The sequence below is a fragment of the Silene latifolia genome, chromosome Y, assembly GCF_048544455.1.
Source record: "Silene latifolia isolate original U9 population chromosome Y, ASM4854445v1, whole genome shotgun sequence".
Lineage (NCBI taxonomy): Eukaryota > Viridiplantae > Streptophyta > Magnoliopsida > Caryophyllales > Caryophyllaceae > Silene > Silene latifolia.
The window spans coordinates 143,196,191-143,212,497 of record NC_133538.1 but is presented as its reverse complement, the minus strand read 5'-3'; the positions used below and the strand labels follow the sequence as shown (position 1 = coordinate 143,212,497).

Sequence of the window (16,307 nt, the reverse complement as noted above, 5' to 3'; positions counted from 1 at the left end):
TGATAGATAAGAAAGATAACAATTCTAATGAGGTTGATTTTGTAGAGGCCGGATTGAAATGTATGGTTGTAAGAAAGTATAAGATGTGGTTAGATGAGGCGGGTGCTAATAGTTGAATAGTAATGGTATGGTTATACTTGGCATGAGGTGATGGTTATTCGAATGGGGGAATATGTTATGAGGGGCATATGAGTTAAGCTCGGGCGACAGGTAACCTTTATCGAGTGGTAACTTACGTGATCAGGATTGACTAGTTGGATGTGATTATGGGTCTATGATGTGTATAAACGTTTATGTGAGGTTCTGACCTCACGATAAGTGGTATGGTGTGATAGACATAAAGTTGTTATCTGAATGTTCTGTAATATATGTTGGATACGGTGACCTAATGGAATGATGTTTAAAAAGGTAATAATTTGAGTGATTTGGCATGGCAAGTTATGCTTGTAAGTATTCATGATATATTTTATTTCGTGATATGGTAGGGGGGGGATAATATTCATGAGGTTCTTATCTGTTTAATTCATATAATATGTTGCGTTGTGATTTAGTAAAGTGGATTTGAGTAAGTTTTCTTGTCCGAGAAGTAATTTCTGAGTCAGTGTTTATGGGATTGTGTTAGTTGCGATGTCTATCGATGTGGTTGTTGTGCCTCGGGTGGTAATCCGGGCACGATACTTTGTGTTGTGATGCGGGTGTTTTTGCGCTGCGGTGCGGCTGTTGGTGGCGCTGTTGCGATGCCGTCACCGGTTGTGGTGGAGTAGGTGGGATGTGGTTGTTTTGTTTGATGTTGCTTTCTGTGAGTTTCAGTTTGTACAGATAGACAACTGTTTTGTTTATTGATGTTTCTTACCAGTTTAAGTTTGGGAATGAGGGTAGAGTATGATATGAAAGAGAGTTGTATATGTTTTCGTTGTTGTCATGGTATAGCGATATTCTGTTGATGGGACACAGTTGTGAGAGGTTGTTACAGTAATTTTGATCTTTTTTTAAAATGACGCATTGGTAGACATAGTAATGGCAAGTGAATAGTGGAACATGTGTTGTACTGATCTGAAAGTTGCAAGTGGTTTATAGCCTTTTATTGAGACGGTGAGTGTAGAGTGTTGGGAATTAGTGTTATGTTAAGTTATGTATGAGTTTTGCGGTAATGAAAGAAAAGAACTTGAGGATCTAGTGTGAGTGTGTGTAATAATTATGGATCATGAGTTATGAGTATGGAGATAGGTGCAGGTATAGAGGATTATGTCATTTTGGCAGTAATAGGGAACAATTGAAGTTTGGTTAAGCTAAATATTTTGAGGTATGAGAACTGTTTATGTAGAGAGCCTTGGATATAGGAATGGTGAATGTTTAGATTATAGGCGGTTATCTGTGATATGTGCTGGTGATGAGGATAATGAGAAGATATAGCTAAGGATTTAGTATTAGTGAGTTACAAGGACGTAAAATTATCTTAAGAACAGTAGGATGCGGCAAAGAGAGTTTGATGGTTGTAGATGTTGTAGTAGATTTGGAAGTTTGAGTCTTAATGGAGAATAAAAGATGGTTTCTGTTGTGATTGATTTTGTTAAAGGTCATGACCGTGCTTGTGGTAGTGTGATGTCTAGGAGTGCGAGAATATTTCGATAGTGTTGACAGTTGGATGATGGTGTTTATGAGTTCGATAGTGTTGACAGTTGGATGGTGATGTTATGAGTGTGAGTAAACTTCGAGGACGAAGTTCCTTTTAAGGGTGATAGAATGTAACATTCCGTTTGATGCTTACGAGTGTCTTGATATGGGATTTTCTAGTGGATAATATGTTAGTGAAATGGAGCTACCGGCATTTGTGGATGGTAGTGTATGGAGTTAGTGTCGAGAGAGGCTATAATGTGGTGTATACGATATCGTGAGTCATGTTATGGAGGTAAACATAGTTGGTGGAGTTGGTGTTAAGAGTTCATGTTTTATAGGTTGGGGTTTTGTTTTAAGTTCTTAGTTGCGTTGTTGTGTTTTGATCGGGTTAGTATGTTTGTTTTTGTGTATGGGTTGAACTTCGGGGACGAAGTTCTTTTTAAGGAAGAAAGACTGTAATACTACGGTTTTATGAGTCTATGGGTACTCTATCGAGTGGGGCTTACTCGGTCGAGTAAGTATGTTTTTATACGAAACAGTGTTCTGTCTGATGGGTACTCGATCGAGTAAGCGGGGCACTCGATCGAGTAAGTTACTTACTCGATCGAGTAAGTGCGTTTTACGGGTTTATTTTGACGGGTTTTGCTAATAACACGAGATTAATATAAAAGGCTTCCGTCATTTTCTTTAATCAATTTTCACCTTTCTAAACCTTTCAAAAGAAAAAGAAGTTACGTAGTTCTCTCTCATCGCGTTGTTGGTAAATCCTAAGGGCTAGAGTCGTCGGATCGTTAAGTTCTTTACGCCTGTGAGACCGTGGCATTGTGGGTAAGCTCCTAGTATGATTTTTATATTGTTTCATTGATTTTAGTTGAAACCCTAATTGGGTAATTTGGGGGTTTTGGGGAGTATGGTTGATGTTAGATTGTGATTGTATGATTGTGTGTTTATAGGAGATGATTTCGTTGAAGAACGATTGTGATTAGCTGATTGTGACGATCTTGGTGATTGCTATTTCAGGTAGGGTTTCCCTACTCGGTATTAATTACGTGATTTGTGGTGATTGTGATGTAGTTAGTGATTGTTGATTGATTCAGACGGTTGTGATTTCATATTGTTGATTGTTTTCAGACGGCTGTTGATGTTGTATTGTGGTTACTGTTTATTTGTTTATGTTCTTCGGGGTGCGTCCCTGGCTGAGTTGAGTCACTTACGGGAGTGGCTTCATGCCCTTGATTCGCCTCCTGTGGAACCCGCTACAGGAGGGATGTGTACATTAAGGAACATGGGTTTATCGCTCGATGAGATGCGCGGGGCTTAGGTGGGAACGGCTGCGGTCCCCTACTGGCGGCGTGGAATACCTGTTGCGATGGGTACTCTGGCAGGGATACACACTTTAGTGTGTAGTCAGTTGTGTGAAGGTTGATGATGGAGAGTGGGGATTGATGTGTTGATTGAGCTGTTTGACGTTTGTTTCGTATTGGTTCGTATCGTTTTATTAGTACTGACCCCGTTTAATGTTTTAAAAACTGTGGTGATCCATTCGGGGATGGTGAGGAGTTATTGGGCAGGTTTGATACGATGCATATGGGCTAGCTGGGATGAGTCATCACTTGCAGTTAGAAGAATCTTCCGTTGTATCAGATGATTTCCTTTAGTTGTTCAGTTTTATTAGTAGACAGTTTTGGGTTGGTTGTATTTCTTTTGACAGATTTGGTTTGAGATATGTAATAACTTCAATTATATTTACTTTTAAAGTACGTTTCTTTATTGTCTTATGATTTATCATTGCCTCGGGTAACCGAGATGGTAGCACTTCCATGCCTTAAGTGGTCTTGGTAAGGCACTTGGAGTATGGGGGTGTTACAAAGTGGTATCTCATGAGGTACCAGAGCAATTGTGGTCCCAGGAAGCTTACAGACCACACAACTCCAATAGTTTTAAAATTTTGAAAGAAATAAAAGAAAAAGAAATTGACGCGAAATTGGTAGTATGCCTACTACCGTTTTTTTTTGGCTTTTCTTCACACACTACTCTGTACACTAATTTCTACTTATTATTAAAAGTACTACCTCTTTAGGTGAAGTATGTTCCATGGTTTGTGTATGATCTGACCGTCCATGGTCATTAATCTGTACGCCCCATGGCCAACAACTCCTTCTACCTGGTATGGTCCTGTTGGAAATCTATATCTCATTTTTAACATATTCATATATGTTTTAAATTAATTTAGTCATAAAAATAATTACAAATCTTATGCATGCAAACTTTAATTAAAGAGATGGAAAAATCTATTTCTCACCATGTGATTTTCGGATATTTGGGCACTAGTAAGGTCACCTACCTTACTTAGTTCTTGAGCTTTCCTTATGGATGAACATACAAAATCCCAAAGTAGAGATTCTCCAATTAGTAGCACCCAAGACAATCCCTTAATCCCACAAACTAACATGTACTAGATGTTTATGTTGTGGTTTACCTTAAATTTGATTACTAATACTCATATATTACTTTGATAATTTTAGTAATCTTACATGAACAATTTAGATTAAAATCTCATCTTTTTGATGAAGATTTAAAGAGAGAGAAGAGAGAAAAAACATGAACCTTTTGCATGTAGATTGAATGGTAGTGTGTATTAGTTGTCATACAAAAATGAGAACAAAAATCTCATAAAGAGAGAAGGGGAGCACGGTTGGAACAAGGGGAAGCATCCAAGAAATGGAATCTCCTTTTCCTTTTACTCTTACCAACATATTAGGTGTGTAAGGCTAGTGTGTGTAGGAATGATTACACTTGCATTATCTCATAAAATAATCAACCATACACCACCATGACATCCTTCATTTCGGTCCATGTCTTAAAATGGACTACCATTTTATTTTGTCAATTTGTCAATTGTCACACAAAATGTCACATGTAGTATGATACATGTTACTAATTAATTAAATGCATATTTATCACATAAATATCATTTTATAAATTAATTAAATTACATTCAACAAATTGACTAGTGATACTTGATCACGTAAATAAAATGGGTCATATAATTATAATTCACAATGTCTTGTAATTATAATCAACCATTCATTCTTATCTTTATTGTTTCTCAAACAATAAACAATTTTAGTAATAAAGCATTTTATTTACTAAAATAAATCTTATTTAATCCCATTACAATAAGATATCAATATTCTCTCTCACAAATTGAATTGTTCAATTTTAAGGAATTAATTAATATGTATCGGTATACAATTAATTAACCTTTTCAATTAAGGGAATCGTCCTTTAGGTGTGACCTCAAGGGATCAACTGATCACCACCGTCGCACGACAGTAATGTCAAACTCTAGCCAGCCAATTATTACCGATATGTGTGGTCCAGTTGACTATATATGTAATGTATCATCCCTTCCGTATTCTTGAAATGAGTTTTAATAATGATATTTAAATCATGTGATCGCACTAATGTTGAGGACACATTTCCCAACAAGTCCTTCCCATTTATAGGCGAATTTGCCTGCCTTACGGGCCTTTGTGTTTTGAAACACTTCACGGAGGACCAGGTCTCCTACCTCCAGGAGCCTGACTTTCACATTCTTGTTGTAACTTCTGGCGACTGACTGCTTGTAGGGAGCCAGACGTATTTTTGCGCTTGCTCGCAGTTCGTCTATCGTGTCTAGGCTCCTGATCATTTCTGCGCTGTTCAGTTCCCCTGTCACACATCCATACCTGTGGGTTGGAACTAGAAACTCTGATGGAATTACTGCTTTCGCGCCAAACACCAGGCTGAAGGGTGTTTGGCCTGTTGCTATCTTTGGCATCGTTCTGTCTGACCATAACACTAGTGCTAACTCATCTGCCCACTTTCCTCTTAACTCCTATAATCTCCTTCTCAAGTTATCCATGATTATTTTGTTGATGGACTCAGCTCGCCCATTGGACTTTGGAGTCCTGGGTGTTGACCTTTTTTAAGTGATGTTCCATCTGGCACAGTATCCCTCGGCATCGTTGGAGATGAATTGTGAGCCGTTGTCACATATGATTTCTGATGGGATACCAAACCTGCAGATGATATTTCGTTTAATAAAAGAGATGACCTGCCTGTCTTTTACTTCTGTGAATGCTTCTGCCTCTATCCACTTGGAAAAGTAATCTATCATTGCTAGCATCCATATCCTGTTTCCTGTGGCTCTAGGCAGAGGACCCACTATGTCCATTTCCCATGTCATAAATGGCCAAGGAGAAATTATGGGGTGCAAGGGTTCTGCCGGGTGATGGATCATTGGTGCTGAGCGCTGACAGGCATCACATTTGCGAGCATACTCTACTGAATCTGCCCTCATTGTGGGCCAAATGTAACCTTGTTTAAGGGCTTTGTTTGACAGACTCCTGCCCCCTGCATGGTTTCCACATTCGCCACTGTTGCGGGCATGCAATACAGTCTGTGCTTCTTGCTTATCCAGGCATCATAGGTAAGGTTCTGCTGCTAACTGCCTGAAAAGTATGTCATCAGTTAGTACGAATTTGGAGGCTTTCATTTTAAAACCTCTTATCTCCTTTTTGTCGTCTGGCAGCTTGCCATGTCGTAGCCAATCTAAGTAAGGTGTCCGCCAATCCCAGTCATCTTCCTGGGTAGCTGGCTGATCAGGTGACTGGCCAGCTGCCTGGTCAGCTGTCTGGTTGTTTGGCTGGGAAGCTGTCTGGCCTTCTGTTGTTATCTAAACTGCCAACTCATCTTGTTGGTCCTCCAATTCTTCTTTGTCCGCTTCTTCTAATTTTTGGATAGATGGTTCCAGCATGTGCGCGATGGGGACATTGGACAGCTCGGTTGGCTTGAAGGTTGCCCCCAGAGTTGCTAAGGCATCTGCTTCCACATTTTGGTCTCTGGGATCTGCTTGAGCTTACAGTCTTTGAATTTTTGTTTTAGCTCCTTTGCCACCTTTAAGTAGGCAATCATCTTTGAATCCCTGGCTATGAATTCATTATTCACATGATTAACTATTAGCAAAGAGTCACTGAATATTTGTAGGTTCCTGACTCCTAGCTCCAGGGCTAGCTGCATCCCTAGTATTAAGGCTTCATATTCTGTTTCGTTATTGGTTGCCTTAAATTCACATCGTATTGCTTGTGCTATTAGATCTCCCTGCGGTGACCGCATGATTAGTCCTACACCTGCCAGTGCCTGTGATTTGATTGCTGTCCTAGGATCATACCCGATGTCATATCCACTAAGGTGTACGGACCACTTTGACATCCTGCCTGATAGCTCAGGTTTCCTCGTTATTGATTTTAATGGGTAATTAGTCACGACATGTATAGTGTGGGACTCAAAGTTGGGGCGCAGTTTGTAAGATGCAACTACCAGTGCTAGTACTAATTTTTCAAGAGATGTGTACCTGGTCTCTGCTGGAAGCAGAGACTTGCTTACGTAGTAGACTGGCTTTTGCTCTTTATCCTACTCTCTGACTAGAACTGCGCTTACTGCTACTTCTGTGACAGCTAAGTAGAGGAACAATGGTTCTCCTGGCTCCGGCTTTGATAATAATGGTGGGCTCTTCCTTAGTATATCATAGAATAATCTGCATTTGTCCGAGGATCTCAAGATGAATCTACTCAAAGCTGCTACTTATCCAGCTAGTCTCTGCACGTCCTTTGGTTTTTCAGGTGACTCCAGCTGCAATACAGCTTTGATCTGTTCGATGCTGGCTTCTATCCCACTCTGGGTTACAATGTAACTTAAGAACTTGCCGGAGGACACCCCAAAGGTGCATTTATATGGGTTAAGCTTCATTTTGTATTCTCTAAGGGTGTTGAACATTCCTGTTAGATGCCGCATGTGATCTGCAGCTTTTCCTGATTTTACCACCATATCATCAATATACACTTTCATGGTTCTTCCTATCTGTTCTTTGAACATGCGGTTGACCAGCCTCTGGTATGTGGATCCTGCATTCTTCAGGCCGAATGGCATTACATTGTAAAAATATATTCCTCTTTCAGACATGAATGCTGTCTTTTCTTGATCCGATGGATCCATCTTGATTTGATTGCACCCACTCCAAGCGTCCAGGAATATCAACATCTCATGTCCAGCTATCGCATCAACCATTGCATCGATGTGTGGTAGCGGGAAGGGATCCTTGGGACATGCCTTGCCGAGGTCAGTGAAGTCCACGCACACTCTTCATTTTCCATTTTTCTTAGGTACCACTACTACGTTTGACAGCCACTCCGGGTATTTCACCTCTCTTATTTTGTTTGCTGCCAGCAGGCTGTCTACCTCCTGGTTGATCACCTTATTTCTCTCAGCTGCGAACTTGCTTCGTCTCTGCTGGATGGGTTTGCATTTTGGGTCCACACTGAGTTTATGTGTTATGATGGACGGATCTATCCCTATCATGTCGTCGTGTCACCATGCAAATAAGTCCATATTAGTCTGCAAAAATTCGATTAGGCGTTGTCTGAGGTCTCCTGTGCACCCGGCTCCAATTAGTGTGTTATGATGGACGGATCTATCTCTATCATGTGTTATGATGGACGGATCTATCCCCTCTTTGGGTGCAGCTTGTCCAAGTTGATCTTATCTAGCTCCTCAGCTGAAGGCTCAATGTATTCGTCCTGGACGTGCTGCTTCTGTAATTGCTATGCTGGGGGCCTGGCAGTGCACTTCAGTGCTTTTTTATAGGAACTTCTAGCTTCCTCCTGGTCTCCTCGTATTGTTTCTACTTCCCCTGGTGTGGGGAATTTTATGCATTGATGATATGTTGAGGGGACCGCTTCATCAGGTGCAGCCATGGTCTACCTAGAATGACGTTGTAGGTAGAGGGTCCATCTATGACTAAGTACCTAACCTGCTTGTTGACTCCTCCCACATAGGTTGGGATTACTGTCTCGCCCAACGAGCTGGCTGTCTCCCCACTGAATCCTACCAGCGGAATAATCTTTTTCTGCAAATTCTTCTCGCTGAATCCCATGTTTTCTATGGTTTTCAACATGATCAGGTTGACCGAGCTACCAGTGTCTACCAGGACCTTTCTGACCGTGCAGTTGGCCATCGACATGGTTATGATGAGTGCGTCGTGGTGCTCCTGTTTGTCATGCACATCTCCTTCGTCAAAAGCAACTGCAGGTAGATCACTATGAGAAAATCTGCAAGAAGTCTCTGGCCTATCTCCTTTGGTCTCAGTAGCACGCCTTTTGGCTGCTAAGTATGTTAGCCCACTTATGTCTGAGCCGCCTGTTATCACGTTTATTATTTTGGTGCACTTGGGTGGGGTTGCAGGTTTTGTGGAACTCACCTTATCCTGCTGTTTGCCCCCACATGGTAATAGGTGGCTCAGATCTCCCTGTTCACTTAGGCGTCTGATCTCCCTACGCAATATATAGCAGTCTTCTGTGTTATGCCCGATGGAACTCGCACTTCTTTTTGTTGTCTTTTCGCCATGCATGTTCTTCTACTGGTGGTCTGGGCCATCTTGCCTGGTCTCCCATCTCTCTGAGTGCTTTTAAGATTCCTCCGACGCCAGTTGTAAATCCATAGTCTGCAAATGTGGGGAGTTGCTGATTCTCCTCTCTGTTGTCGACCCTGTTAATTCCCTCCCATATGGCCTGTATCTTTCATCCTTCTTGGTAGTTGACTGCTTCCTGCTTGATTTTTCCATGGCTGATGCGCTTGATATGCTTGGTATGCTAGCTTTGGCTAGGGTGTCTTCTTCCAACCTGATTCTAGCTGCTGCTTTCTCTTGTACTGCCTTGAAACTATGACAAGGATGCATAGTTAGCTGCTTATATAGGCCAGATTCATGATGTAGGCCTCTTCTGAAGGCTTCTACTGCTATCGACACGTCACATTCTCGTACCACCACCTTCTCATTATTGAATCTGGTGTTGTATTCTCCAATGGTTTCGCCAGCTCCTTGGACGATTCTGTACAAATCTCCTGCATGCTTCTGCGGCTTCCAGCTGCTTGCAAATTGTTGAGTGAATGTGTTTACCAGGTCAGCAAACGTGGATATCGAACTGTTAAGCAGGCCTACGAACCACCGAAGTGCTGGCCCCGTCAATGTGGATCCAAACCCCTTAGATATACAGGCTTCCTTTACTTGTCCTACTACCGTCACTGTCATCATTTTCTGCTTTTATTGGCTCATATTATCAAAGGGATCTATAGTGCCATCAAAGAGAGGCTGTTCGGATTTGTGAATCCCTTTGGCATGGCGATAATGGATATGGTATCCACGAATGCTGAGTCAGCATAACTGTCGGGTGCTGCTTTTTCAAGTGAAAGTGGCAATCCTGGGACCCTGCTCAGCATCTCCCTCAGCTCCAGGGAGTGCTGGTTGGTTAGACTTCCGGAATCCTGGTTTTGTCTCTCTGCTACCTGCTGGCTTGGGGTGCTACTTCTTGGCCTGCTCTCTCGAAGGTCCCGGTATGGGGTGGTGGCTAGTGGTGTTGAGGTTATGAGCGTTTCTTGATGCCAACTTACCTGTGGTCTTCCTACAGATCCTGCACTAGGTGTCTGGTCAGTTACTACGAAGTTATCAACTAGGAGGTTACCTGGTTGTGCTTCCACGCGGCTAGCTGGCTGCCAGCTGTCTGGTGTGAGGTATCCCAGTCCTCGTGGAGTTATCCTTTCCCTTGCTGACACTGCCGTCAGATCTAGCCTTGTTACCAGCTCGGCTGGTATCTGACGAAGCTAGCTCCTGCTGCCTGATGCCCCCTGTGTGAGATCTACTATTAGGGCCTGACCACCATTCCCCGTGCTGGCTGGAGTGCTGGTCTGCTGCTTCAGAAAGTCTATTTGTGCCCAGAGTTCCCTGTCTCTCCTCTTTGTTTCGGCTTCTGCCTTCCTCTGGTTTTGTCGCATATCTTCCATTACTTTCTGCAGGTTTTCCATGCCACTAAGCAGGGTTTGCGTCGGTCTAGGTGGCGGAGTGAGGCCTGAACTTACTGTTCTTCTGTCCGATCTAGTTTGAGTTGTCGTAGCAAGAGATTTGGGAGGTAAAGATGTTTTTGCCACAAGTGTGGTTCTTGAGGTGTGCCCAGGAGCCTGAGTTGATGCCTTCGATGCCGGATTCTGAATAGGGTTTGGTGGTAACGACGGTTGGCCGCTCCCTGACACGGCTGTTGATGTTTGTTTGTCCATTACACGTTTAAGTAATCAACGATTGACGACCACAATGCCCCACGGTTCCTCGGAAACCTCCGCCTACATCACCGTTCAATATTTCTTGGCCTACAATTGGCCACCAGAGGACAAGGGAATCATAATAACGACAAGAAAGTAAGAAAAAATCTTTTTAAGAACGATGAACCTAGTTGCTCTTTTTCGTAGTTCAGACTACCGAAGCTGACTACCTTTTTTGTCTACCTGAACCGCCGAGGGCCGCCCTTGTCTCATAAAGAGCACCCAGATGAAACGGATGAAGATTCACAATCATATCAACAAGAAGAAGCAACGGATTCAGAGTCATCAGAAGAAATTGATGCGGTATTTCTTCCAGAGCTTGCGCCAAAGTGTTTAGGCAATTTTTACCGTATCTAGGTTTTATCAGGTCAATGTGGTCTTACTCGTTGTATATTGGTTGGATGTTTGCGTCAATGCTAAATAATGAAATAAATAACATAATTAAAGGTGACACGTAAGATTTGGTGACGCGGAAAACTCAATGTGGGAACAACCGCGGGAGGGACGGTGCCCTTCCAAGTATTGCACTAGCTTATTAAGGAGGGATCAAGTACAATGGAGACGGAATGTAAATCTAGCTAGCACAATGTATTTCGTGTGTATGTGAGATCTTGAATGCCCTTTCTTGATTGATCCTTTGGCTATTTATAGGGTAAGAACCCTAGATATGCCCTACTCCGTTTATGGAAAGGAATATCACTTCTATAACAACTCTTTCCATATCCAGCCGTCTCCCTCCATTCTCCCTGATCTCCCTGAGTTCTCCCTAGAATCTCCTTGAAGCCTTTCCAAAACGCGCGACTCTTCTATTAACGGGCTTCTTCACCTTTACGCGTCCCCTGGCCCATCTCCTTAGGCGGATCCTACTTCGCATTTGGGCTCCTCTTGCTTATTCTTCTTCCACGGCCCAATTCTTCAACAGGAATTTAAGTGGGCTTGCCCTATTAGGCCAATATGCAGATTTTGGCCCAAACAAAGACCAAGCTTTCAAAGATTAGTGATGATGTTGGGTGAGTAATTGGTATTTTTGATGTTGGGGTTTTGTTTTCTTGAGAAGGAATGGGTAGTTTGTGTTTGTATTGTGTTGTAAACATGAGGAAGGAAGGGATCCCGTGTTTTATGTTGTAGAAGGGAGCTCCCACGAGCTAGGCCTGGCTCGGGTGAACTGGGCAGCAGGGCATTTCGTTCACAGGGTGAGCTCTCCCAAGCTAAGGTCAGCTCCCACGAGCTCTGCTGCTGCTCCCACGGGCTCAGCTCAGCTCCCACGAGCTGTGTTGTAGAGAATTTGCTTTCTCCATAGGGCCCGCCCGAGCTGATATCAGTTCCCATGAGCTAAGCTGCATGGATATTTTTATTTTTGCCTTTGGCTTCAACTCCTACGAGTTGAGGCCAACTCGTGGGGGCTCTTCCTTTAACTCATAAAATCTTCCTTTTTCAAACTTCCTAGCATGGGATTGCGCTTCATAGGCTCGTCTAGCCTAGGCATAAACGTCCCCACACTTGATTTTTGAGTTCTACACACTTTGAAACACAAATAGTTACTCTCCCTCGCTTGCTCTCATGTCAAAAAAACTTGTTTAAACAAAGCATATAAATGCAATGCAAAAACTTAAATGCGCAAGTTAAGAGGTTAGTATATTTATAAATGGTGGTTTTAGGGAGGATTCCACCAAAATCTCCTTCAATTTAAAGCTTGTCAAGGGGGTAGGGCAAGGATGTTGTTGATGTTGCTCAACACCCCATAAAAGTAGTCAAAGGCTTGTTCAAATTCATGGTAGAAATCTTGAGTATACTTCGGCAAATTGTAGCTCTCACTCATGTAGAAGCCCATGTCGATGCTGTAGTGACTAGGAACTTCATTGCCTTGGTTTAGGGTCATCGCATTTCCAACATAAGGATTGATCAATCATTCGAATTCGTCATCCCATAAACTACTAACTTCTTTTACCTCTCCTCCTTTGTTGCATGGACTATGACTAGGCATAGTCATTTCTTGTTTCATGTCTCCTTGGCCATCAAGGCCTTCACTGTCATTTCAAATGTGCTATTGAAGCTCTCCTCCTTGTTCTTGTCATGAAAAATTCCTAGCTCACCAAATAAAGCTATCTCAATGTCATCAACTTCCTTCTTCTAATTTGGTAGAACTTCTTTGTCTTTGCTACTATGAATTTCTTCCTTGATATGATCCTTAAATCGAGATTCTGGCTTCTTCTTGCAACTTTCCCGACTATAATGATCACCCATAAAGCACGGCTTATTCAAATTTGGAGCTCTCATAGTCTTATCAAGATTAAAGGTTATCTTCTCATGACCAACTTCAAGAGTTAGCATCCCATGCTTGACATCAATCACCGCTCCGGCGGTATGTAGAAATGGCCTTCCCAAAATGATTGGTATGTTAAAATCTTCTTCCATGTCCACAAATACAAAGTCCACCGGTATAAAGCATTTTTCAACTCTTACGGGCACATCTTCCCAAACTTCTAGTGGCTTCTTTGTATAGCGATCCACCATTTGTAATGTCATTCTAATGCATTTCAACTCTCCTATTCCTAGCTTCTCACATACCGAGTATGGCATAACACTTACACTTGTACCTAACTCACATAGTGCCTTGTTGATTGTAGTGTCTCCAATGGTACTTGGGATAGAAAAGCTTCCCGGATCTCTAAGCTTAGGCGGGAAAATTCCTTGAATGATGGCACTACTTGTGCCGGCAAAAGCAATAGTTTCCGATCTTCTAATGTTTTTCTTGGTAAGAATATCCTTCATGTATTTCGCATAGGCCGGTACATGAGTAATTAGCTCCGTGAAAGGGATAAAAAGCTCCAAGTTTTTTCACAATTTCCATGAATTTCCCAAGTTGCTCATCAAGCTTAGGCTTGGCTTGGCAACTTGGAACGGATAGTCTAATCACAATAGGGTCTCTTTCAACCTCTTTGTCCTTCTCTTCATTCCTCTTCTTCAATGATTCACTTGTAGTATAATCTACTACCTTGGTGTTATTCTTCAAAGTTTCCGAATCTTTTCTTTTATCCAACACTCTATCTTTTATCACATCCTTTGACTTGGCATTTCTATCAACAACATCCTCTTCAATAGGCTCCTTTGTTCCCTCATAGTGTGTAGCACTCCTCAAATGAATGCCATTAATAGTTTCATGCTTTGTAGAGGGATTACTTGAGGAGGTAATTGTCCCTTTTGACTTTGGGAACTTGAAGAGGCAAATTGGGTCATTTGAGTCTCCAACATCTTGTTATGAGCAAGGATATTGCTGATAGTGATATCCTTGGCTTGACTATCCTTTTGCATTTGAGCAAAGAATTCTTGTTGATTCTTTTGCATTTGCAACACCGCTTTTTGAACATCGAAAGCTTGGTCGATGTATTGTAAGAAACTTGGCTTTGAAATCCTTGGTTGTACAAGGGTCTTTGAGTGAGATTTATCATTGGTGGTGGGGTGTACAATGGTTGTGGGTTTTGAATGTTTTGACTCTTGTATGAGAATTTGGGTGGAATTTGGTGTTCTCATTGTAAAAGTTAAGAGTATGGGGTGCCACTTTTGTATGCTTGGGAAGCATTCACTTGTTCATTTGTGCCCTTACACTTGTTTTGCTAATGTCCCAAAGTTCCACAATTCTCGCACACACCACTTGGGATGGAAGGGGCCATTGCCATTGCATTGACTTGTTGCTTAGATGAATTATATGCTTCATTCATCTTGGCTATGGCTTTGTCAAACTTCAAATTCATTGTGTCGATATGAGAGCATAGTTGTGCACCCAAATCGGCACTCAATTGTGTGATGGAGTCTACTTCATATCTCCCTCCCTTAGTGGCTTTTCTTGGCCGACTATATTGAGAGTTATAGACCGCCATTTCTTCGATCTTGGCCCAAGTTTGATTATCATCCACTTCGGTAAACCTTCCATTAGAACCCATGTTAAGAACATTTCTTGAATCTTCATACAACCCGTTCTAAAATTGTTGCACCAAAAACCACTCGGTTTTGCCATGATGAGGGCAAGAGCGACAACTAGCTTTAAATCGTTCCCAACCCTCATATAGAGACTCTTCATCTCTTTGCTAAAACCCGGTGATTTGTGCCCTTATCATGTTGGTTTTCTCCGGAGGGTAGAACTTCTTGTAAAAGGCAAGTGCTAGTTTCTTCCATGAATCGATGCTAAAGAGTGGTCTTATCTAGATGCTTTAACCATTGCTTCGCGGCTTTGATCAAGGAAAAAGGAAAAAACACTCATCGGATTTGGTCTTGAGTCACCCCCGTTTGAGAAATAGCTTCGCAATAATCACAAATGGTTTCCATGTGAAGGTGAGGATCTTCACTAGGCATTCCTCCGAATTGACTTCTCTCAACAAGTTGTATAAAAGCGGATTTTGCTATGAAATTCCCGGTTAGATGAGCGGGTGTTGGAGTACCATTAGTTAGGTCCTCCTCGATTGGTACAGAGTGTTATGAGAATTTGGGCATGATTGGTTTATTTTGTGGTTAGTTTGGAATTGAGTTATCCTCGCCTTGTATTGCGAAAGGGTTGGTAAACTCAATTCTATCTACTTGAATGACTCCTACGTCCACAGATCCTCCAATACTCGAATTAGGGTCCTCTGTTGTTGATGTAGAAGCACCTCTAAAGGCTCTTCTAATACCCCCCAATGTTCTCTCAATCTCGAGATCAATAGGTAAGCGATTTCCTTGTAATCTCCTAGGCAGGAAAAATATCAAATACTAGAAAACAATTAGAACCACCTTGAGTAATTGACTTCCCCAAGGTAAAGAAAGACACAACTAAAAAGTAATAAAAGATAACAATTCAACAATACACCGTCCCCGGCAATGACGCCATTTTTGATAGGTCGTTAAACTATCAAACCATATTTATAACTCAACAAACCTCTTAGTAAAGGAGTAAGTAGAGGTCGGATCCCAGGGACGGTTTTTCAAATAGATATTTAATGCAAAGTAGTTATGTCTTTGTGTCACAATTGGATTTGAGTTGTAAGTGAAACTACTACAACGAAAATATAAATAAATGAAAGGCAAGGCAAGTAAGAAACGTAAATAATTGATTAAAAACACTAGGGTGTCATGGTTCATAAGAGAAACATGGTATAATCACATTAAAGAGTCATACAAATAAACAATTATAGTTGTGTTGGAAATTAAACGAGTTGATTTATGTCTTACAATTCCTAGGGAGACTTAGGTCTCGGAGTCGAGTTGATTTATAGCTTACGATATCTACAATGACTTCTTTATCCCTATTCAGCAATATGCATGGTCTAACAAGCCTTGAGTTGATTTATATCTTACAAGTCTTGTTGAAAAGATAAGAGAATCATGCTAGGTTATTAATCACGCATTTCATCAAGCATAACATGTGCATAAGTTGAAAACACAACATACAATCATTCATATGAACTCATTAAGCATAGATCTAACCCATGTTTACTCCTCTAATCCCCCACTAACCCTAGCTAAGAGAC

At 41.7% G+C, this 16,307-nt stretch overlaps 1 protein-coding gene and 1 non-coding gene across 2 annotated transcripts; one reads left to right on the top strand and one right to left on the bottom strand.

Moving 5' to 3' along the window:
• Window positions 1-8,365: 8,365 nt before the first annotated feature.
• Window positions 8,366-9,067, bottom strand: LOC141629101 (uncharacterized). The gene has a single exon (XM_074442161.1). It carries the CDS (start codon window positions 9,065-9,067, stop codon window positions 8,366-8,368), a length of 702 nt encoding a protein of 233 aa, XP_074298262.1.
• Window positions 9,068-14,814: 5,747 nt separating this feature from the next.
• Window positions 14,815-14,921, top strand: LOC141636626 (small nucleolar RNA R71). The gene has a single exon (XR_012541230.1). It is a non-coding gene; the product is annotated as a small nucleolar RNA R71 (small nucleolar RNA).
• Window positions 14,922-16,307: the final 1,386 nt, after the last annotated feature.